At 38.9% G+C, this 25,109-nt stretch overlaps 1 protein-coding gene across 10 annotated transcripts in view; it reads left to right on the forward strand.

Annotated features, from left to right (window-relative positions):
- Positions 1-25,109, forward strand: part of FHOD3 (formin homology 2 domain containing 3) — a 415,016-nt gene that overhangs the window by 262,630 nt on the left and 127,277 nt on the right. For all 10 annotated transcript variants that reach the window (XM_074875159.1, XM_074875167.1, XM_074875176.1 and 7 more), the window contains exons 7-8: positions 18,163-18,274; positions 24,454-24,548. In XM_074875159.1, coding sequence (XP_074731260.1) covers positions 18,163-18,274; positions 24,454-24,548 — 207 coding nt within the window. The remainder of the gene's footprint in view (positions 1-18,162; positions 18,275-24,453; positions 24,549-25,109) is intronic.

The raw sequence follows: 25,109 nt of genomic DNA on the forward strand, positions 1-25,109 counted from the left end.
GTTGGGCCATGGGACAGAATCTGAAAACCGAGCACAAGATTTTCCTGATGTCATCACCTGATGTAGTAATACTGCAATTACTCATCTAGGGGGTTGTTTTGCTTTTCTTCCCTTTTGCTCAGAAGGGTGGGTTAGGATTATTCGTCATCTTTGGCTAAACTGACACAAAGTTATGTGGAACAGATGGACATCACCAGACTGCATTTACCTACAGGTCATTAGCACAACACGTTTTGACAGGTCTGAATAGTTCAATCCCAGTCTGCACCAGTTATGATATTATAGATGTTAAAGCACTAATAGCATCCTGCCATTTCAGTTATTCTTTAGTTCTAGAATAATAATGAAGCCTAAAAAAGCATCCTTCCCATTACCTCCCTTTTCAGAGGGTTGCCTTCTAAAGTTCTTGCAGTAAGTTGCCTTTCCTCATGGAAGTGAGTTGTGGTTTGAGAGGAAAAAAGGAGGTATTTCACTCATCAGAGCTCCAGGAGGTTTTAGATTTACCCTTTCCTTTGAAACGATACTGTTAATTTGTGTGTCTGTTTTAATTTTAAATCCTACTTTGTCCATAAAAATAGTTTACTTAAATGTCCTGTATCTTTAGAACCAAAGGAAAATGAATTTTTAGACGAGGTATTAATACCTCCTGCCTCCATCTGAGGTTCCTGCTTTCCTGCATGGGTATGGACGTATGCAGATCAACGCTGACACACACGTATTTTCTCTGACTGCTCTGGAGAAGCAGCATCATCAGTGGTGACCACCGCATGCCTGCAGCAAGGAAAGATCAAGAAAGGAGACCAGACAGGACACATCTTGTACGGCCAAGCACTGCAGCTGTTCTCGTGTGTAAGGAAAAAAATATCAGTGAGGGGAACAAAAAAGCAAGCTGCCTTTTCTGCCTTAGAAAAGCCATCCCACAGCACCACCTAGCAGACACAGATGGATATGCATAACCAGACTGAAGACAAGACTGGCAAAATGCTACTGGGAGAATACAATGGAGCAGGACTGTGTGCTGTAAAACAGCTGTTCCACCTAATACCTAGCACAGGTCCTTGGTACGAACTGAGTTGTGCTGCCCTTCCCTCATGCAACTGTTACCCTTTTGTATTGGATATTTGTAGCCCAATGCAGCTAATTAATCTCTCCGCCTTTCTGATGAAATAGATCTTCAGTTTTGGGAGGTTTTTGGTACTTTGGAGTTGTGCTCTTTGGCCCCATGTATTTTTTAACACACCTAGCTTCATCGGAGTGATGGCATTAATTGTCTTGCAATTATTTGTCTGATCTTGTCTGCATTAGTCCAAGGTGCTAGGGGGGAAATCGCCCAGCAGCCTGCTGAAGAATACTTCCAGAGCACAGATTTCAAAGAGCCCAGTAAGCATAGCCTAGTCCCACCCCAGTGGCTGGGGAAGATGTCTTAGAAAATAGGCTGCAGCTGCTGGCTGCTTCTCTTTTTAAAAGTAGTTGTTTTACATGTTTGTTTTCCTAGAGGGACCAGAACACGAGGTTGCTTTTTGGGCTGCAAATGTGAGGTATTTATTTATGAAACTGTAGCAGCCTATTGCCTTTACTTTGTTACTTGATTTATCTTGTTCATCTCCATACCTTAAATTGCCTTTTAGCCTTCACCCTGCCATCCTAAACAGGTGAATATGAAAGCCTCTGGCAATACCCACTTGTGGGAAGCTGTCTAGGAGCTTGAAGGAAATATTCAGGGCTGTAATTAAAGAGGTGATTTCAGAACACAAGTGGTAGTTGATTATGCTGAACTAGAGCAGCACTGGTCTTCCTATGAATTGTACTGTGGATATGTGAGTTAGAAAAAACATGACAGTAATAGGAAGGAGTAGTAGGACTTTCAGCTTGCCAAGATTTTTAGTTTGGCGTTATGCATGTAGCAGATCTGCTTTACTACTCAGAGGCAGTAGAGAGAGATCTGTGGCAGCAAGACTGAAATCCAGTCCCTTCCAGGTTCTGAGACTTTATTTTCCTGGTTAAAGCAGGAGACTGGCTATGAGGACTTTTAATTTACTTTGTAGCAATGAGAAAAATTATTAGCATTGTTATTGTTGTTGTTGTTATTATTATTCAGAGCCAAGAACTATACAACTAAATCCATATGTGGACACTTAAAATATTCTTTCAGGTATTGTGAGACGTTTTATGAAAGGAAATGTGCCTATGCGGTACCTTGGAAAACTTAAAAAAAATATTTTTTTCTAGTATTTCCATGATCACTGTTGTAGTATCTTTCATGCCCTTCACACAGTTGCTCCATAATACTTCTCATCTCTTTCATGGAACTCTTTAGATGTTTAAGTAAATGTTCCTTGTCAAGTGCTGTGAGAGCCTACCATGAAACATTTTCTAAAAGCAGGCAAAATAACACCAAAGTAAGAGTTTGGTGTGATTTTAGTACTCTCAATAAACTCACCTCTTCAAAAATTGTACTGTACTGAGTTGAAAGGGTCAAATCTCAATTACATTTTCTTTTGGCTAAATCCATAGGAACCATTCCCGTCAGACATTACACAGCTACCGCAGTGCATTTCAGTTGAGCTTTCTGGGATACAAAGGATCATGTTCTGAAGCAGTTTATTTTACTGCTTTTGTGAACTGCTGCCCCTTGTTAGGGCATCACTGTATTTACTGATTTTTCCTGCAGTTACTCTTCAGAAGAAAGTGGAAGTAATCTTTGTGGTTTCTTCAGGAAAAAGGCAGGCTTGGGTTTCTTTTTCTTCTCTTTCTTTCTGTCTGTACTGCTCCCAAAGAACTGAAACAACAGCCCAAAATTGATCTATGATGCAAGTCAAATCACTGCTGATTATGATCTCATGCTTCTGTGGGTTCAGCTCTTTGAATGACCGTGGCAATTACTTGGCTAAAAACTATACAAGTCCCAGATGCTGAATAATTCTCAAAAGCTACATCTCAAATACGTTTCATTCTGACAATAATGAAACTGAAATGCTTATTCAGTAATGCCACAATAAAGGCCCATCTGACTGTGCAGTGGCTTGGTCAAATGTATTTAGTCCTCAGGTTCAGAGTAGGGCACTGAGAAGGGTCAAAAGAAGAGAAATCTGGGTTCTGCTGCTCTGCTAGCTGCTCCCCTGTCCTGGTCACCACTGCTGCAAACCTACCTGTAGGTTGATAGCTACAGCCTCCTAGGAATATGGAGGCATATATTTGGTTTTGATTACTTTATTACATTTCTGTTTGGTATTTTTAGACCTGTGGCAAGAATGGTCACATTTCAGGTGAGTTTGAAGGATGTTCTGTGGTATTTCTGGGCCTCTTTTATCTCACTTAGGAGATAAAGAATGTAGTCCAGGCTCGTCTTTGAGCTTCACATCCGCACTTCCAGGAAAGTAGGCTGTAGGGAGACTTTTACACACACAGGTGTGTGAGTTCAGAAGCCCTGGCAGACCTGCCAGTTTTGAAATAAGTTTCCAAGCCTTGAATACTTGTCATAGCCATGTTCCAAGTCTGTTGTAGAGAAAACATGTTTCTAACCCTCTGCTGTCAAACTAAACTGAAACTAAGGATTGCTATCACTGTGGTACCACTGAGAAACTGAAACACAAATTCTGTGAGTCAATAGGAGGTGTGTTAGCAAGATGCTCCATATTCTCTTAAGTGCTTTGGAAAATTAAGTCACTTAAGATACAGTATCACAGATGTTTACTGTAATCCTAGATCACACCCAATGTGCAGAGAACTACTAGAATCTCATTGCATAAAAGTTCTTGTCTTCACGTGATTTGTGAACTGAAAAGTACATTTTCGGCATCTGAATCTTAATGTATGTAGGACTGCTCTGTTATACCAAGATTAGGTAATCACTGTGATGTGGTGAAAATAAGTGTTATGGATCTTTTTGCACCCTCCTGTCCCTTTCAGTATGTGTGTGTTTGGGGGGTGGTACAGGTGTGTGAGAGAGACAGAAAACAAGTTGCAGGTGCCAAGCTTCGAAAAATTAAGAATGCTTTAAAATAAAAACCCAGGGGTCTCAATTTTTTTATTCAAGTTCTTGATATAGCTGTTATTATTTAGTCACATTTAATCATTTAGACACAGTCCTGGGCAACTAGCTTTAGGTGGCTTTGCAGGGAGTTGGACAGGATGGCCTCCAGAGAGGTCCCTTCCAACCTCAATCCTCCTGTGATTCACCCAAAGTTCCTCCTCCTTTTTCTGCTGTAGTGGTAGCCACATACTTTGCCTTATACTTTGAAGAAAACTGTAAAAGCCAGATCTTTTTTATTAGTTGTAACAAAGAAGCTTGCTTTTAGCCAAACGACTTGGGATCTGAACATGGTGATGAATCTGAATATTAGAGTTCTCTCAAGGATGTTAATGAAACTGAAGTTGACATTATCTAATCTTGTAAACCTTTGGAATGCAAGTGAACATGAGTGTGATTAGAGTTAACCCCGACTTGGGCTTGGGAAGCCTTTGCCACATTACCAGGAGGAGTGCTGTACAGAAACATTTCCATTTTTATTATCCAAGCAGGAGTCTGAGGGGGTCTCTTTTCACCTCTTTCTCCTTTCTGTGATTCAAAACCAAGCATACATCTTTTCAGGTTTTATGTTTGTTTGATTTGCTGTAAAATTGAAGGTGGATGTGATGAGTTTGGTTGATGTAAGTCAGAGGAAGGAGGCAGCTTGAGATAGAGGAATTACATTATCTCCTTGAACACTGAACTTTGTCTCTCTTACAAAATAGTTATCACTGTGATAGGAGAGTACTATTGCCTACCATAATAATATCATATTATCTTGCCATTCTGCAGCTGTATGCAGAAGTTGCATAGCTGCTAGCATTTATGAAAACCAAAATTTAAACTATCTCCATCTCTGTCCCCTTTCAGTGAAGGAGAGAGTTAGAATAATGTGAAATTGCTAGGGCTATGCAATTAAGCAGTGCCTTAGCTGATACGCAGTGACTTGTGCCCCCATAAATCAGGTTTCTAAATGCTAGCTCTGTGGAAGATTCTGCCACTCAGCTCAGAAATCCACCACATGGGAAGTTGGGAATGTGCCTGGGCTCAGTTACTTTTTTGTTTTCATCATGGAGTCCTGTGGCTTTAGAAAAAAGCATCTGGACTATACCGATGATGTGAACTGGATTTGAGGATAGCCACCTTTTCCAGACTTGGGAAAGCTGTGACAAATAGATAGATGATTGCTAGAGAAATGTGATCACTTCCGTTATGTTTAGATGCTCTTCAGAAAGCAGCTTGATTCATTAACTTTATTTGGCAAGTTGTCCAAAGGTAAATAAATGGGTCTGGTTTTGCAGTCAGACCGCTGCTTCTGGCTTCCTTTTTGTGCCTGATAATACTCAGAAGTTTGAGAATAGAGAAAAATCTTCATTCTATATATACAGTGAAATACTAATACTTTTACTGTTCCAGTAGCAAATGGAATATATACATCAATATCTCCTTTCTCTAGTTTTACTTTATTAATTATTCTTTCAAGAGAAGTTTGTGGTGGGTTTGTTCCATGGTTTTATGTACAGTATTTGTTCTTTCAACAGTTTTATTATTTCAGTAGTTCAAACCACTAGTATGTTGCTTTTAGGGTGCCAAAAAAAGATAACCTGATAACAATTATTTGCTTAAGAAAGGTGTTGCAATAGGTAATATATAATAGTCTGGACTTTTTCTTAACACACTATCTTCAACCATTTCCACACATTTTATACACAGGTTGCTTTGATTTTGAGTTTTTGCTGTTGAAATGTTGTCTGTGAGATTGTACAGTGTCAGGAAAGGACTGCCAACCATATCATTAAACTTACAGGGGTTTTCAGGTGAAGTTATTTAAACCCAGCCATAGTTTTGGTATTTGATATGAGTACTTTTTAATGGAACTGTTGAAAGAACAAATTTCACGTGCATAAAACCACAGAATAATAACAGAGTAGTTTTCCACTGTACTTGCAGACTCAAATAGTTTTTTCCCCTAGGGCCCTTGAACTCAACCTTGGTATTATTTAAACAGGACATCGCCAAGGCCACTAACTCTAGCAAGTTGTTTCACGAGCAGTAAATCTAATGAAGCAATTTTTTATCTTTGTTCTCCTTCTTCCTTGCTTTTTCCTTCCCATCCTACATGTTCTCAGTACCATCAGTTCTCCCATGCCTGTCTTTGGTACAACTGGCAGCCTGCAGTGTGGCTGGTGGAAGGCTACATGACGACTAATTTTCTAGCTGGCTTCCTTTCAAAATGGCTGGAAACTTCCTTTTCTGTTATGAGAATGCTGACTTGGGGTGTTCTGTAATGCAGTTTTCAATTTGAGTAGGAACATAGCTCAATCGCAGTCAAATATGACTGAATTCAGTAGGCAGATCCCATAGTTACAGGGAAGTTAGTCTACAACTGGACAGTGGGAGGGACAGCACAGCTGTCTAAGTAAACAAGAGTGAAAATGGAGTGTTCCTCATGATTGTCGTGTGTTTGAGAGGGTTTAATTTTGTAAGGGGGCTCTGATAGAAGGTACTCTGATAGTTTCCTTATTTCTCTGTTTTCCTCTGGCTTTGACCATAATTCAGCAGAGCCACACATTTTACAGGTGACAACTTTCACAGGCAGGGACAGGGTGACCTCTGACCTCCACCTGAACCGTTCTGTGCATTGGCCAGGAGGACAACTAACTTCATGAAGACACTGAAGTTTTGAGATGGTGCTTTGTACACAGTTCCCATATCAAACATACTGCAGGTCTGAAGCTTGTGAAGCAATGTCTGCCGGTCATGAGGAAATTCTTTTTTGCATCACCTACAGGCCATCCTGTATAAATCAGGGGTCTGGCTTTGATAGGAGATGGGTCTCAGAAGAAAATGGTTTGGTATGGAAAATTGATGTGGAGCCAGTGGACTTCCTTTTACGTAGTTTCTAATCACTCATGAAAATGATACAGTAGTGATTTAATCTTAAATCTAAAGCCCGCATTTGGAATTTAAAATATTTCTGAAAGCATACCTTAGTCAAATATTTACTTGGGGGCTTAAAAAAAGGAAATAAGATGCAATGTCACATCTTCTAATTGCCTTTTAAGTTCACAGTACTTCAGCTTTCCCGTATGTCGAATGTGATGAATTGCATCATGCTTCATAGAACTGTTACATGACTTGATTAATTGTAGATGGCTTTCAGATCCTTAAATGCTTTGCATGAGAGAAGTAACACATCAGTAACTTACCTTAGTAACAGGTTATCTAATCCCTTCTCTCTTTAAAAGTGATTGCCTTTTGTCTTGAGTACAGTGACATTGTATTACATTGGATGCCTTCCCAAACCAACGTGTCACTCAACTGCGTAACGAAAGCTAAAATAGTGTGATATGAAAGGGATTTTGGAGAGGAGAACGAAGATAAAGTCCTTTCTGCAATTAAGTTCATAAAAATTCTTTTCCTCTTCCAGTTTTTTGGAACACAACTAAGGAAATATCAACTTGGTCCTGCCCAAGGAAAAGAAGTTGCTGAAATTGCCATTATCCCAAACCTTTCCTGTTGCCAAAGGTTCAGCCCAATGACCATCTGTTGAGGACAGTGTAGTTCAAGGCTAACATCATACATCAATGTAGAGGACTGGTGGGAAGGTTTGACGTGCAACTCTTCTTTCATTATAAGAAGAAAGAAAAAAAAAGGTGCCAAATGGCCTTAATCATATTTCTCCTATGTATGCACACACACACTGTTCTTGTGATTGATTTTAGTTTGCAAATTCATCTATTATGTGAAATTCTAATTCCCTGTGGTTTCATATCTTGTTGCTAATTATCTACTTATCTTCCTGTTACCAAAACATGAAGTATCAGTTACATCTGTTGCTGAACAGCTCATCAGGGTACTGTTCAAGAGAGACAAGGTTATTTTTCATTCATTCTGCTCATCAGAAATGCACATTTTATATAACAGATATATGACTAATTCCTAAAGACCCCTCTTTTTTAAACAGTGGAACATACTCTTAAACTACTTTGACTGTGACCTATAGACCTTAGGTCATGCATTTGCAGTAACTACCAAAAAATGACCTAGTCAGACAGTATGTTTCCAGATGCTAAGTTGCATTAGAATGAAATTATACATGTCATAGTATTTTTTGCTTAAGGCTAGTTTAGCATGCGCCCAGCCAAGGTTATGTTATCTAATGAAAGGAACAGACTTTACTAGATAATCTTACTCTATGATCCGTAACATGAAAGTGCTAGAAAACCCTTGCTATATATAAACAGTTCGAGGTGCATGTTTGTAGAAGAAAAAAGAGAAGAAAAAGGTCTGTTCCTTATCAAAATCTCTTTGATAGCACATTACGCTCTAGCAGAAATTGCTTCTCATGTTACTGTAGTTTCTCTGAAGCTAAATGTTTTATACCTTATCTAACAATCTTTATCCAGACACAGAAGGCAGGTCTAGATGTACTGATGATGTTCATTTGGCTGGAGTCCTAGAAGATACCAGTGTTTGGGAAGGGTTATTAAAAGCATCAACAGGTTGAATACGATGAAGCTGCACAATTTGAAGAGAGAAAGAAAAAAAAAATCTTAGTGTAAATCTTTACAAGTGAAGCAAAATTCCTGTTCTGGACACAGGCCGATGGCAAATTTCCAGTTAAATATTTTTGTTTTGTGTTTTGCAATGGAAAAAGCTAAAAATTTAATTGAAACCAAACCCTTCTGTTTCAGCAATTTCGGAAAGAGCAATAGAGGAAGGTGCTCAAAACTGGGGCATACCTAATATGTCTGTGGTTGGGGCCCTTGACAAAGGTGTGATGACACCATCTCAAGAGTCACCTAAGACTAAAGAAGTTTGATCCTTTAATGTCCTATAATGACCAGGTCCTATCCTGTCCTCTTTTCTGGCTGAATAATTATATGTAATTTTCACACAATGAACAGTTCTCACGGGAGAAACTGAGGAGATTGGTCTGGTTGTAGGGAAAGAAAACAAGACAAGTCTGCTCTCACTTTGTTTTTTGTCCTGCGAAGCTGTGAATGGTCTTCCATTCATCTTGTCATAAAACAAAGAAAAACATAATTTTAGGCTATTTCATGGGATGAGAAAGTCACTTCCCCACCTCACAGGAAGATTGTTATGGATATTCCAAGAGAGGGAGAGGGGAACGCCCAGAAAACCCTGTAGCATCTCCTGTCTCATTCCAAGCTCTGAAGTAAAGTTTTTTAAACAATGCCTGTATGATGTGGTGATGGCTGCATGAGAAATGCAGCTACATCATTAGTTCACTGCAAATGGCTTAATACAGGGCTGATTTCTACCCCCAACATATCCTTTTGAAGCTCCCATCAGAATTACATGTATTCAGCTGAGAGCTGCTTTGGCCTATAATATGCTTTGATTTGTTGTATGAATTGCCTGCTTCTGTGTACAGATTTTTTTCATTTTCCCCCCTTCTGCTTCTGGACCATGATTGATGATGTAAATAATCATTTCCAGGCATGAACCTTTTTTTTTTTTTTTTTCCTTTTGACCAGTCACTAATAACTACTTGCTCATCCCTGTGTTTTGCTGGTAAGCCAGATGAATTTCTTTTTAATGGCCTTCTTTCTCTTCATGTCAGAAATCTCACCGCAGATAAATGACAGATACACACCACATATGTAACAGTGCGCAGACCTTATTATCCAGTACGTTTATAGAGTTCTAAGAAACTTCATTTTAAGAATAGCAAATGCACGCATTTCTCTGCCATTCCTAGCATTACCCACTCTGGAGAGAGAAAAGCTTAAAGGAACATTCAGAATTAAAAGACTGTTGTTTAATTGATAATTTTTTAGCATCTCGCATCTTAAGCATATAGGGGTTTTCATCTTGATCTAACTTTTCTTTCTGCAATGTCCACACCTTCAGTCCTGAGCCTGCAGAGCACTTAACAACAATCAATTTGCCTATTTAAGCATCCCTCTTTGAAGATTTGAGCAAAAATAGCTGAATATTAAAATAGGGTCTAGCATTATTTTAATATAGTCCAACTAATAAAAATCCCAATGCTTAAAATCGAGATGTCATCACACACATTCTTATTTGTTCTACTGGTATACCAGCCCACAGAAACATAGATTGTTTAATAGTTACAGCCCTAATGATGTAAAATGCCCAAGTGTACATGGTATTTAGTACCTAGAATGGGGTTATTCACATACATTATGCATACTGTGTTTAAGTGTGGCTTCCTTCATATCTCAGCTTTGTGATACCTCCATGTGTCCTGCACACCCTGAGACTTGGGCGGTTGTTGCCTCTCTGATAAGAAAATAGAGGAATTAGCATGTCTTCATTGCAGCCTGGAAAGCAGCTTTTAAGGCCCAAGCACATACGAACTCTTCCTCCCTTCTGGAGAAGGGTGATTACACTCATTTGAGAAGTTTTGTAGCATTCTGTAGGTTATTTAGGCTTATAAATTTTTCATCATTCTCCTTAAAAGAGGCTGCCTTAAAGCTTAGATGGAAAATTAAGCTGACTAGAGACACTTGGCTCAGGTGATGCAGAAGGATCTCATTCTTCTGATCATTCTTCCATTCAGGAGCTATGAATAGAAAGGAACTGGATTACTAAATAGAGTTGTCAGCCTTTTTTGGAATGAAGTAATTTCCCTCAAATTTCAGTTGTGGAGAAGAGAGTCAGAGAATAGAAAGAACTTGGTTTCTTTCTATGTTCTGTAAGGCATTTTCACATCCTAGTAATAGGGGTTTCCAAATGTTTTACCCCATAATGTCTTTCTCCTTGCTTGTTTGAGACCCCCACACCCCCGTTCTGGTATATTTTTGTCTGGGTTACATAAACACTCTGTACAACACAGTTACAAAGCTATTTGCTCTTGTAGATATTACAGTTCTTTCCCATGTATAACCAGCCCTGCATACTTCTGAGGTAGCTGGTCTTTAGTCATTGTATTAGAGGTGGCTCTCCCTGCTTGTGCACCGAGCTCTTGGCTGGGTTTCTCCCATGCAGATGTGGGAGAGGTCCAGTAAGATGCTGGCTGCAATGGTGACATCCTTGCTACATAAATACAGGTGAACAGCTTGTGAAATACTGAAATGACATTGTTCCAGGGACTCCAGAAAATTAATATTTAATATTTTTAATATTTATCAGAAAATACTGGGATGTTGTATGTGTCAGGTAAATTATGCATGCACATACCTGGCACTGACTACCTGGTTGAGAAATAAGATCAGCCTCTTTCCGCTTCGTGTGCATCCTGTTGTATGGGCTGTAAATACCTTAATTTCTACCAAAGCTGTGTTTTGCAAAGGAATGTCAACATAAGATTATCCAGTTGTCCTTCCTCATCATCATCTGTTTTCAATATTAGATTTCTGATTTCAGTCTGTTTTCAAGATTAGATGTCTCTCTGAGAGCAAGGGCAGACATGTTCCAGGTGCATTTTTATTTTCCAGGGAAAGAAAGCAAACAAAGAAACTGGCACAGTTCTGGGAACTGCCACAAAACAGACACCTTATGCCAGAGCATCAGTAAGATAAGACTGTGTCGTTAGAGGCAAACCTTCTTTCATACAGAACAGACAGCTCTTGTTGCCCATATCCAGTAATGCTGAAGTTGAAGCACAACCCTGAGGCTTCTAGTACTATGTAAAGCAACAGTAAAACAGTAAACTGGTAGCAAACAAGGAGATTGAGAAAGCACGGTTTTCTTCTAGTACATATATTCTTCTAATATATATATACACACTCATATTTTCTTCTAATATACATACTAGTGTCTTTGTATATATGGAAGTGTATGTATGTGTGTATATATATATCTGTAGTTTTACCAGATGCTGAAGGAGCTTTTTGAACTACTAGCAACAACAAATATGACATGAAACCAAAGAGCTGGATACAAACTCTGATTGAATCCCAAATTATAATCTGGAAATATTAGAAGGTATTTTTCATCACTGCCCTGCTATAGAGCTTTTTCTTTTCTTTTTTCCTTTTTTTTTTTTTTTTTTTTTTCAGTTTTATCCTTACCCATCTTGTGAAATTCATCCAGAGACATATAAGACAAACCTGTGCTTTGGTCTGACTCCCCTGCCTCAACAGGAGAGACTGGTTGTGAACAACAGATATAGAAATGTATGGAACATGTAATATTGTAAGAAATCCTAGGAGAAACTCAATGCTTTTTTGTTTATGCACATCTAACTTTTTAATAGATAAGTAAACATGTCCTGTACTTATTTTTGATGGCTTTTGATGCAGTAATGCTGCACGCTCAAGGTGAGTGTTACGACTAAGTTTTCTTATGGCAGGTTTTAACTGGCACTTTTTGTATATCTTCCTTTACTGCCTCTTTTCTTCATTTGCCTGTGATTCTTCCTTGAAAATTATTCTTTGGGAGTACTGAGTCCTGGTAACTCTTCTTAAAAAGCAGGGAAAATTACAGATGTTTCTTTTAGCATCACACCATTTAATTCTGTCTACTTGTTCTGAATAAGAGAATATGAATTTGAACAAGAGTTGGTAGTGTGCCCTTGTGTGAAAGGCAGCCAAATGCATCAAGGGTTGGGTTGGCAGGAGTGTAGCCACCCACATGAAGGAAGTGCCTCTCCCTGTTTGGTGGTAAGATTGCATTGGCTGTTCAGGGGTCCTGGTTTGAGCTCCTCAGTATGAGATAGGTATTTACCTAGCGAAATGAGTCCAGTGGGGGTTCACCATGATGGTTAGCAGGGTGGAGCACATGGTATATGGGGAAGAGGGAACCGGGCTTATTCACCTAAGATGAGAAGCGAAGTGGTATTAGGTCCATTTCAACTTGAATTATTATAAGATTCTCTCAAGCTCAATATTTATGTTTCCTTTTCCTTGCTTACTACAAAGGAAAATAATATTATATTATATATTATAATGTGTTGTATATTTATATATATTTATTATTTATTATAATAAATATTAGGTTTATATATATATAACCTATATATCATATATTTTATTTAAATATATAAATATAAAATCTTCCATTCCAGGAAGATCTTTCCTCCTCTTGTGAACAGAAGGTGGTTTTATCCCCTTGTGAAACATGAAACTGAGCCTCACTGCGGGTGCTGGCGGGACACCAGTGGGCTGTTCTCACAGCACTACATCTGAATTAGGGGGCATCTTTGCACCCCAGAAGAAAGAAGGGTTTCAGCTTTCCTGAGCACCTCTCACCGGCAGGCTGGACACTGGTTGCACTGCATCTTTCTTTAGCTGCAGGTCTGCCTGGCTGTGTCCTATCAACAGGATGAGTACATGGCCTACAAGGCCATGTCTGCACTTGAATTGGGCCTCAGAGGATTTGACCATAGTAAATCTTTAGTTAAAAATCCAATGCCCATTTCTTCTTTAAATTTGAATAGCATAAATCCAAAGCAGCTACATTGCCCTGAGTGAAATATTTTTACTCGTTTGTTTTCACTTTCTTCCTTTTTTTAAAAAAAAAAGTCCTAAAATTTTAAATCTGAACTTTATAAATATTGCTTTGGTCTCTAAGTCAGTGAACTTTCTGACAACATTCCTTGTAAAGGCTAAAGACTTTCCTGGCAAGTAATTAACAATTGGGACAAGCCCTTCCATGAGACATGAGATTTGCAGCCTGTTGTGTGGTCTCTTTGGCTGGGTCTGTAACACATTTCCGATTGTCTAAATATAAAGAGATAAAAAGGAAATGGACTGCCAAACTCCACTGTAAAACATAAAGCACATCAGAGGGAAAAGGTTTATAATTTTTCTTCTTCCTTTTACATTGCTGGCTACATCTTATCTTTAGCCAGAAGATGCTAACATCATTTCCTCTCTATAAATTGGCTTGCACGTGATACAAAAACACAATATGATTTTCTTTTCTAACTTAATACAAGTTTTGATACTTCAATGTTTTGACATTCAAGAATCCTGATTTAATCTCAGAACAGTTTAAACATCACTTTACCGAGCCAGTGGGTGTGTATTGCTTCAATGAGCCTTCTTTTTTAAATAAGTGGTAATATTTAGGGTGGAAATTTAGAATCAATTGGAACAACCAGTGTTTGCAAAGTGATGATACCAGGACCTTTTTTGAGCTAGCACAGCATACGTCTACCTCTTTTATTGCTCTTCTGACATCTAGTCCTGTCTGAAGTAATAGTGTGATTGCCCTGTGGATTTTAACAGAACTGTGATTCTGTTGAAGCTGATTCAGAAAGCAGTTGTGCCCGTCTTCAATACTAAATGAGAGCCTGGTAAGTCCCAGAAACAGCCTAAAAGGTTTTCATGAAGTTTTTTAACAGTGATTCAAATGGATAGTGATTCACCTACTCATGAATGAAATATGGAATTTGTTTCTGTTGCTCCCATTGCTGTGCCATCTGGGTACATCATGTGAAATAAAATGATACCAGTGACTGGGAAAAACTCTTGTGTCTTCACAAAGTGAAACAAGAAAGTCAATGAATTTCTGCTGTTTTTTCCTGTTAAGTAATCTCTCAGTTTTGAGATTTACACTTATTTTATTTGCAATGTGGCTGTCTGCTCTTTAAATAATTGAAAAGGCATGCCCTGCAAACACATTTTATAATTTACTCACAGAGATATGAGGATGTCCCATTTTGACAGTCATCACAAATGGAAACTTTCTGAATAGCTCTGGTATTTTGAAAGTTCTGAAACAGTTGGTCTTGGTTGAAACCCTTCTCGTTGCAATACCCGACACTTAATGTGTCATCAGCAGCATGCACGAGCTGCTACAGGCAGGTAGGCACATGGGTGGTCATGAAGGGATCATTTCGCAGGTAGGACCCATTGCTTCACGTGGGTCTTGGCAGCAAGTATCCCTGGAACAGACCTTTCAGAGACTTCTTTGTGCCATGGTGGATAATTAGAGTTGATTTTAGTGTGAGTATGTCAGGCTGTGGACTGTCCTTGTGTCTGGGGTTGACAGGCTATCAGATACCTTGGAGGGGCTTTGGCTGGGTGAAGACAGTTTCCAAGAGGCAGTACAGCTACTCAATGATTGCCTGCTTCTGTCAAGAAGCACTATTAAAGCAGTATTAAAAAGTCCCGCTATTAAAAAGTCCCCACACAAAGACATTGTGTGGGACACAGTTAGCTAGTAAGTCCCCACTGCAGGCATTGTGCAGTTTAGTCTAGGACTGCAGTATTTAGGTTTTGTACTTGTCCAAGCTGTCCAAAGCAGTATGCAGGCTTAAAAGTGCCCACAGGGGTCTCAAATGCAATTTTCTACTGAGCAGGAAACAGTATGTTTTAAATGCAGTTTTTCTCAAAGCTAGTGGCCGTGCTGACTACCAGCAGAAAGCTACCATGGTATGTACCTATGTACCTTCACCTACAGTCACCTCCACTTCCCGGGGCTGATTGACTATTTAGTGAGGGGTTGGATAAGCCCTGAAAATTTGCAGGCTGAGGAACTGAACTTACGGTGTCCTTCTACTTGCTAAATGGCAAGTAAAATATAGCTTTCCTAATCACTCTATTTTTCTGGGACTGCTTCTGGGTGGTGTTTATTCCTTATGCTGTCTTCTGTTAGCTTGTTAAGCACAGGAGGTTGACACCTGCACATAGCACCTGAATAATCAGCTGGTTTGAGCCTTGGTCTGGTGCAACTGCAGTGGGCTGCCGTGAGGCTTCACAGGACTTGCAGCGCGGCAGATAGAAGGTGCACAGCGACTAGTTCCTCATTACAGCAGCTGCCATGGCCAGCAGGTGACAAAGCAAAGGTATTGCAGAAAGTCCTTCTTTCTGAAAGAAAAAGAGATTTGCAAAAATAGACATAAGCCCAGTGTGTCCCCCACTGATTGCTGTCAAATGGAAACGTATGGGGACTTTGCCATGGAGTACTTATGCGTAAATGCATCCCATTGTCACCATGTGGCCAAACTTTCAGGTTTTAAGAACCATCAAAATTAAGATCCAAGATTTCTTTTCTAGGGAAAGGATCCTGATCAGATTAGTAAGCAGTACACAAGTACTCATCTGGGAAGTATATTAATGCTAGAATTGTTTACAGTAATCTGGTAACTCCTATTTTATGAAGTAACTTTACAAAGCAAGTGGAGACTTGTCGGAAATGTTTTCAATATGTCTATTAAACATATTGCTAAGGGAAATGTCATTGCAGAGCAGAAACAGTGTGGTATTGGTGTGACAGGCAAATACGCAGATGTCCGGTGCAGTCGTGGGGAAGTGATTTGCTCATGTGTCATCCTATTTCAATTTCCTTTAATTTGACTACCCCATGTATCTATGAAGTATCACTGCAGCAGTACAACTGCAAATTAGACTAACCAACTAACTAAAGGAACCCGGTCATGTTTGTCACTGGGATTTCCTGGCTGTCATCCCTAAAAGTAACTGATTCGATGATACATCAAGTCTGAAAGAGTCTAGTTTCAACAACAGAAGATTTTGTGTTGCTGGTAGTTTCATTGCAGTGCATTAAGATCAATTCAGTGTGAGTGGGTAAAACCTGAGAAACTAGGGAAATACCTGGGTTACTGTTCATACTAAACTCTGTGTTTATAGCAGCAAGCTGCATTTTAGCTCATTATCATGAAGTGAGCTCTATTATATATCTCTGTGAGTGGCAATGCGAACGCAGTGACTTGAGTCTATACCTGTTGCAGTCTTTTTTAGAATACAGGTGAAATCAGTGTCTTTGCATCTATGAAATGATTAACAGTGATTCTTTGCCTCTTAGGACAGTTTTGTTGAGAGGACTTGAAAAAATGAGGGAATGGGAATGAGCTAATACTGACAGAAATTATATATATGTATCCCTGAAACAGTTTAGCAATGCTAATGATTTTCTTTTTTTTCCTTTCCCCCCAGGTGAGACATTTTAATGACTAGGTGGTTATGTTTCAGAGTGCCTACCAACTTAATGTAATGAGACAAAGACCAGGATTTTCTGGAGTGTGGTTTTGTCTCTACATGAATGCATCCTAAAGTAGATTTAAAATGTGTCAATGGCAAAGGAGGAAGTAATGAGCACAATACTGTAGCTGGCCTCATTAAAAATCTTACACATTGTTGGATAGATTTGTTGCAGAACAAGGTAGCAGTAAAATACAGTAAACTTACAAATACCTGTTCTTCTGGAGCTTGATTCAATCACTGTAGGTTGGAAATTGTGTTTCTGGGACCACGGGTGTATCACCTTTTATTTGGCTTTAAATCCATGATTTAGATTGAGGATACAGCAGATTTGACCTAGAATCAGTTCTCCTAGTGAAAGCCCACTCAGCTGTGCATGTAGAGCCCTGCCTATTAAAATGTCCCCCTCTTTCACATCTCCTTTCATTAAAAGCTCCAAATACTCCCTTAAGTAAAGAGTTGTTTTTTCACAAAGCTGATCATGTCAAGTCCCTAAAATTTCTTACTCAGCACTTTGAAAATTTTCTGATAGTCAAATGATCCAGTCTGGAAATGGGAGATCTGTGATGAAACTTGATAGAGGTTGGCTATTTATTTCCAGTAGGTCCATTTTACCAATGTTGAGTCTTTGCTGAACTCACACTCTTCCTGAAAACTTGTAGGCAGAATGTTCTGTTTCAGTAAATCACAAATTTCATGACAGGGTGGGATAATCAGAGATTAAGCACACTTTCTCCCAAGTTGTGTTAAATAGTGAAGATTGATCTACTTAATAATTAGACATTAAATAGTAACATTATAAGAAAAGAAGAAAACATGAGGAGAAGCTCATCCCATCATACAGTAATTTGACGGCATCAAAAGCTCACAGTCAAAGGGGGAGATAAATGTTGTGTTGAGAAATAGAGGAATATATGCATTCTTAGCTCAGGAGGTTCTGTGTACACCAAGCTTTGGACAACAATGTTGGGGGTATGCATAGGTGCATGCATAGGTGTGATGTTCAACCTTTTATTACATGTGGCAGCATTAAGGTTTTGTTTGGATTCATTGACTATTGAGACTTCCCTGGGAGAGCACTGTCCAGTGAATGGAATTTTCAGCCAACTGGCTACCTTTCATTTTTTTGGTCCTGGCACAGCTTAATCTCTTCTGTTCCTGTGTTATTACCAGATCTGGATCGCTGCGCTTGCGTCTTGCCTGGTGTCATTTAACACATCTGGAAATGCTGTGGTTTGCTGAATGACAAGTTGCACTCCTTTTTTCCAGTTCCGCCTGGTGGTAAAGACAGCACTGAAGCTGCTGCTGGTGTTTGTGGAGTATACCGAATCCAATGCACCGCTTTTAATCCAGGCAGTATCTACTGTGGATGAAAAGAGAGGTGAGTAGCCTTACTTGGAGGGTGCAAAATCCCAGCACTGCTGAGATCAGGATGACATTTCAGTGGTTCCGGAGTTTCTGTCATGATGCCTGCTTTGTCCGATGTACCTTTCATTTCTCGATTAAAAGCATATTTTAAGTATTCATGCAATTTAAGATTGTTTTGAGGGATGAATTATAGTGGAAAAATGAAGAATGAAAAGCTGAGGAGCTTGACTACCTCCCTAGGCACTGCAGTCATTGCCCCTTTCCTGCACCCACGTGCAAAGTAAGTCCTGTTACGTCTTCTGACCCCGAAGGCTCCTTCAGGCCAGGATGTCATTCCACTTCCTTCTGAGAAGCAGCAGTCTGATTTAGAAGAGAAAATGATATCTAATCAATGTAATCCCTTTGAAGAGAAAGACGAGGTCAGTAATAGTACAGGCTTTATAGTAAAAGCAAAACCATCTGTTGTTACATTAAAATAAAGCCCCTGAGCAGATATTATACTATGAAATCTGTTACCCTTCAGGCTCATGAAAAATACTTGAATATGTATACTGTATTTTTTACAAATAAATAGAACAAAAATGGTTCTTTCTTGTTCTTCCCACAAAGCTATTGCTAAGCTCCTGGGGCATTCTCTCTTGATGCAAAACATTCCTTTGCCTCAAGGAGAGTTTTTGAGGTTGGGAGAGCCATTGTTGTGGTCTCAAACACATGGAGGTTGAAAGCAAGATCCCCTCTGTGGAGCAACTGCCTCCATGCTGAACTTGTTTGAGCGACTTGATATGGTAAAAGTGAAACAAAAAAGTTGGGGGATGGTGAGAAAGGTGGTGCCAGAAATAGGAGAAAGTAGCCAGATTTTGCTTTCAGCTATCAGAATGAGTGCGTTGAAAAGACAAAAAAAAATTGTCTCTTATGGCAGGGGTACAGGCAGGGGCAATTCAAAAACAGTGTAACACTTTAGACAGTGGACTCTGCAGGTTGGCTTTCTGTTCTGAATTAAAACCAATAAACCTTACAATGCCATAAGCAGAAATGTAATTACAGTATTCATGTAATTGTGAGCGCTGTGATTTATTTTTACAGCCATTCTTAGTATTTCCTCGGCTCTCTGAACTCACTGGTATTCAAATTGCCATCTGTTCACATGCTAGTAAACCTCATTAAAGAAAAAAGAGAAAGAAAGGAGGACCCTAAACACACTACCGTGCGCTGTGTATTCCCTTCTGTATCTGTAGAACAGCCTTAGGCAAACATTTACATGCCCCGAAGTAATGAAAAAACTTAAGTAACAACATAAAACTGGTGAAAAAAAATCATGCGTGTAGTTAGATGGATACATGTTAGGAGCATGAGGAGAGGGTTTTTGGGAATTCTCATACCTGTGGGTTGGTGGACTGTCTCATGAACTCTTGCAAATAACTTAGCCCCAAATATCCACTTTTCCTTTTTTTTTTTCTTCTTTTTATTACTAAGCAGTTCCACTTAGTTACAAAAGAGATTTTTTTCTTGTTTTATATTTAGTTCCTTTTCTAGGTCATCAATGTAATAGCTCTTCACTTTTAGCTGTGAATGTGCTATGCTTTAATGTATATTTTGAAATTAGTGGCTTATAACTGAGGAGCACCTGCCTTTTATGACTGATTTAATGGAACAGAAATGCAGAGGAAGAAAAAGCGATATGCCTTTTCTTGAAATGTCCTCATAAATCTTGCAGGTATATAATTAAGTTTAGCACTGCTTTGAAAAAAGTCCAATGTTTCATGTACATACAAGGTGATGAGATATGACATAATTCCTCAACATGTGTACCACACATGATTAACATAAAGAACCCCATATTAACTCAGCCTGGATTCAAAGTGATCCCATCTGTGGTTTCTATGTGAGAATACATCCATATGCAAACTGAAGTACAGAGATCCACGGAAATGCCAGCTTTACTCTCAGATACAAGCAGACCATAAGTGAATAACTGCATGGCCTTCATCATATAGGAAGTAACTTCTACTTATACTTCCATCTAGCTTCCCCTTCCCCCCGCCCTTTCTTGTTTCAGAGCCCCAAAGGAATTTGATCGCTTTTCAGTTTAAGCCTATCAGGACTGTGCAGGCTCTGGAAAGTGGAGCTGGCATTGCACTCTGCTGTCTGGGGCTGCTTTATCGCAAGAATTTTTTAGGACAGAAATTAAAGCCCTGTGACTGACCTGGACACTGTCACATACTGTTAGTGAACTAAGTTACTGCTTACCTGACTTGTTATGTTATTTGTAAATGGCCCACATTATCAGTTTTCTGCTTTTCCAGCCACTTCACACATAGTTAGATGTCCACTAAATTAATGCCCATGCTATAGGTATGATGGAAGGTATCTTCACTCATATTTAAATAGCCAGGAGTACAAGATGTTGAGGTCTTTCCAAAAGTCTTACTACCTTTCCATCCTATAGCTACTAGAGACAGGCAGTCTATAAGTTGGTGGCGTTCCTCATGTATGGTTCTGGTTTTGCATGCTTTATACATACTGTGCACATCCTGTGTAGTTGTGATGTCAAGATTTTTTGTAAGACATGAATGACATCATTAAATTAAATACGTAAAAACCTTTAAAGGGGAAACTGAGATAAGACTGAGACTTGAAATAATGGGCACATTATTCAATAAATAGACTGTATTAATTTAATATAGGCTTAATAGTTGCAACCCCATAGCTCTCCACGTGTTTATGCACCATATGTGACTACTCGAAGGGCTGTAAGTAGCATTAGGGTTGAGACTCCAGCCTTCCTGTTGGAGTAACCATGATAATGAGCTGTTACCAGTGAGAAGACTGTGAAAGGCAGTCGAGCAGTTCTTGTTTTACGCATTAGAAGGCAGGAGAACACACACAAAACTCGACCTCTGCTGCTTTACTTCAGTGGGCCTGTTTCATCACTCCCATCAATTTTGCTGCGAGTCCTGCATGGAAGTCATAACCTTATGGGAACATCCCAGTCTCCTCCCATAGGAAGCGCTGGGATGTTACATTATCTTTCTCTTACATCATTGTTTTTCTACATCATGATCAGGTAGAGGAGACAGACAGGAAAGTAAACCTTTTTGAGAACTGGCAAGCATAAATGGTTACACTTACTATTTTTAAAAATAAACTCCATAATATACAAATATTAAATAAGTTTTTGTTTTTTACTAGAAGTACATATACATTGCAAACCTAGAAATTACACAGAAAATGGAAGCTGTAGATTTTAGCTCTGCATAATAGTTTCCTCAAAGTTTCCTCTCCATCTATGAATGGAGAGCTTTTAATATTCTCCACAATACAAATAACCTTTTAAAGGAAAGGGAAAATATACATCATGTGTTTCATATCTCTTGTATGAGCGTCATTGCTTTACTACAGCAGCCAATGAGTTCAGAAAAGTCAACAATTTTTTTAGTGTATGATTTTCCAAGGTATCTTTCACAAAGTTTTTCTATGCAGCTTGAAAGGAGGAATTTTTTCACTATCATCCTATCATTACAAAATATTGCCTTGAAAATTAATTTTTTTCATGTAGGCTCATCTCATCTTTATGTGGTGACTCTCCAGGAACAACAGATTTGGAAATCCAAGCTCAGGGCATGAGAGTGGATGAGAACAAACACCTGCTCCAGATCTTCCCATATCCCAAGCTGTCTGGATCACAGGCTGGAAACTGTAGGCTCTCATTATATATTAGCAAGGAATATTAACCCGAGTATAGTAATGCAGTAAGTTCATGGTGCAACTTCCACACCAGAACTGCCTTGTCCCCAGGCTGGTAGAGACAGCCTTATGGCTATTTCCATGTTCACTCCTTGGCTGTTCAGCCTGAGATCATAAGGAAGAAAACAACATTTGAAAAGAGAAGTTTAATCTGGTACAAATTGGAGTAGCTCTATCAAAGTTGTTGACAGTACTGCCTCCTCTTGATTTTAGGTAGGGAATAGATGAATTTCAAATTTAAGACTAGATTTTAGAAAATGCCTAAGTTTAGTAGCACGTTAATTAAAGCTTTTGAAAGATGGATGAGCTGTTACAGGGCTGCCTTATTAGTAAGTGTGCTTGATTAGCAATTTTAGAAGACTGTATTCTGAAATAGAGAAGGAGCATGGGTAGAAGAAAATTATATATCATCCTTGCAGGAAAACAGCGAGGTGATCCTAAAAATATTCTTTTATGATAATGGAGAAGTATCAAGACATTCAGGCAAAAAAATCAAACACCAGGATGCTGACTTTAAAAAACAAAGCAGGATTGTTCCAATAAGAATAAAACCTGCCTGCAAAATAAAGGCATGTTTCCCTAGAAGAACTCTCACTGAATAATGCAATGGATTAAATAATTATTTTTTTATGTTGTTGTCAACTCATTTTTCCAAATGGCACTGTTATAAATCAGCATACTGATTTATAACATACTTGCATAGTTTCCCCATATTGTTTCTCTTTCTTATTTTCTTCCATTTTTATTTTTCACTGGAAACCACAGGAAGACATTTTTGTAGTGAGGATATCATTCCTGTTGATCATATATCATTTGTGAGCTAAGTGAATTTGTTCCACATGTCTTTTGAACATGTACTGCACAAAATGTCCGGTAATATAGAGAATCTGGTAGAGAGGTGTCTAGTGTATTTTCATTACAGCTGTGTATTTGAATTAGTATTTAATTAGTAATGTGCCTAAATACATCTGGAGAGCTGAGAGTGAATTTCCCCCTCCTTTGATTTTGCTCGAGATAAGGAAGCTCTGATTTATTATTCAGTAGTAAAGATCAGAGACTGTCCAAAAAGAGGAAAAGAGAAAACAGGAGAAATATTGTTGTCTGTGCATTCATTAACAGACAGGTTTTTCCACACAGTACACTGCCATTGCCTTGAAAACAGGGATCCTTGGCTAGCAGAGATTTTATGTCTGTGTAGCAGGATATAGGTTTAATATCAGCATGAATAAACAAGAACCGTTACCATTGTGAGAGTAATGCAGAGTTTTAACCTCGGGGTCACTGATCAGTCGGCAACAGGTGGTTGTGATGAAACATTTGCATTTTACTGCCTGCTTATACTCAAACTATCGTCATCCCTATAGTGTTGTTTCCCTGTACTGTTTAGGTAGGGGATGTGGGCTGTTGGAATACAGTGCATGTTTTCGTCTGAAATTCAAAGACTCTCACAGTTATGCTTATGTAGTTGAATGGAGTATCTCTCTAAGTTAGGGGTAGCTTTCTGCTTTGTCCTCCTCACCTTTAACTGTACTGCAGACAAAACACTGAATTATAGTCTTTCATTACTTACTTCACCTTCCTAGATAGTTATGTGGGTTTTTTCTTTAGTAGGTGCAACCATCTTGCCTTTTAGCCAAATGAAATAGGATGGTTTTACAAGGTACCTTCCCCACAAGAGGTTATCTTGTGTCTGGCTGGCATTTCCTGTCTGATGTTTTTGGCAAAATAATAACTCATTAAGCCACTTGGGTTTAGGCATCAGATAACGATGCAAATGCAAATCAAGCAAATACGTTATAACTGGAAGCACAAATTTTGATCTTATTTAGTGGAAAAATGAGAGAAACTTATCTGAAGGTTTTGTAGAGGGGATTCTTATTAAAATAATTTGTGTAAGAACCACAGCGAAAATCTTTTCCCCTCATTGATCATTTCTTTTCTCCAAGACACACAGTCTGTAATTTGAGAAAACTGTGTTTCTCTGCCGCATTGTTTTGTTAACAGGACTTACTTAATGCAGTGTAACTCAGTAATAGCATTAGGAATGTGAGCAACAAGTACACTGAAAACATAGCATATAGGTTTTTGTTGAAGATTTATCTAAGCCTGTGTGAACCTGTGATAGGTGGGGTAAAATTCCTCCCATCTGATTTTTAATAGTTCAGTGACAATGAAACTGGGCTAACAAAGCTTCTTTCATCATCAAGGGAGAGAAATTGGTACTTTGGGGGGGAAGTCCACCTAGCATATATTTTTAGGATGAGCTGTGGCTTTCACTATCTGCCTTACCTTCACTTTCTGTGAAGCAAGGGAGATTGAAGAGGAAGCTGGATCTTTCAGCTTGATTTTTCACCATGACCACATATTCCAACTTGTGCTGCTTCTTGGATAAATGTTGATGCAACAGATTTTGATCACTGTCACCAATGGTTTCTGCTTTTCCTCTAGGAGCCAAGCTGTGGTCCAACGTCATGGAGATCTTGGAGGAGAAGGATGGGGTTGATACTGAACTACTGGTTTATGCAATGACCTTGGTTAACAAGGTTTGTTTACTTTGTTAACATAAGTGGTGGAGATAATGTTAGTATTTTCAACTGTATAATGGTCTTCCCTGTTAAGAATATATGACAAAGGAGACCTGTCCTGGAGAAGTTGCAGGACCAGCTGTAATCAATCAGCACACTCTTGTTACTTGTGTTGCAGTCACCCGAGGCAGCAGCTGGGAGCAGAATTGCTATTTTGCTAGATGCTGTGCGGAAATGTGTTATGACATGGCTCCTCTCCCAATGCTGACAACGCAGTGCAAAACAAAACTCAGCAAACTAACTCAACACATTATCCAAGGAGGGAAAGAAAGCAAGTGCTGGTGAAAAGATCACATGCTCATAAAGGCTTGCATTGTGCACAATTTTCTAGTTCAGATCATTTAATTTTTTTTTTACTTCAAGCTAAATGTGATGAATTTAACAGGTCTGAGTGCTAGTAAGAGTGTTTCTGCTTAAAAAGATGAGGTTACATTTTTTCTTCTCTCCTTATATTTTCTGGTGTCCTGTATTACAAGTAGTAGTTTTGCAGTAAAATCAAATGTTTTCCAAAGTACTCAC

This window comes from Strix uralensis, chromosome 1 (genome assembly GCF_047716275.1).
Source record: "Strix uralensis isolate ZFMK-TIS-50842 chromosome 1, bStrUra1, whole genome shotgun sequence".
NCBI classification, from domain to species: domain Eukaryota; kingdom Metazoa; phylum Chordata; class Aves; order Strigiformes; family Strigidae; genus Strix; species Strix uralensis.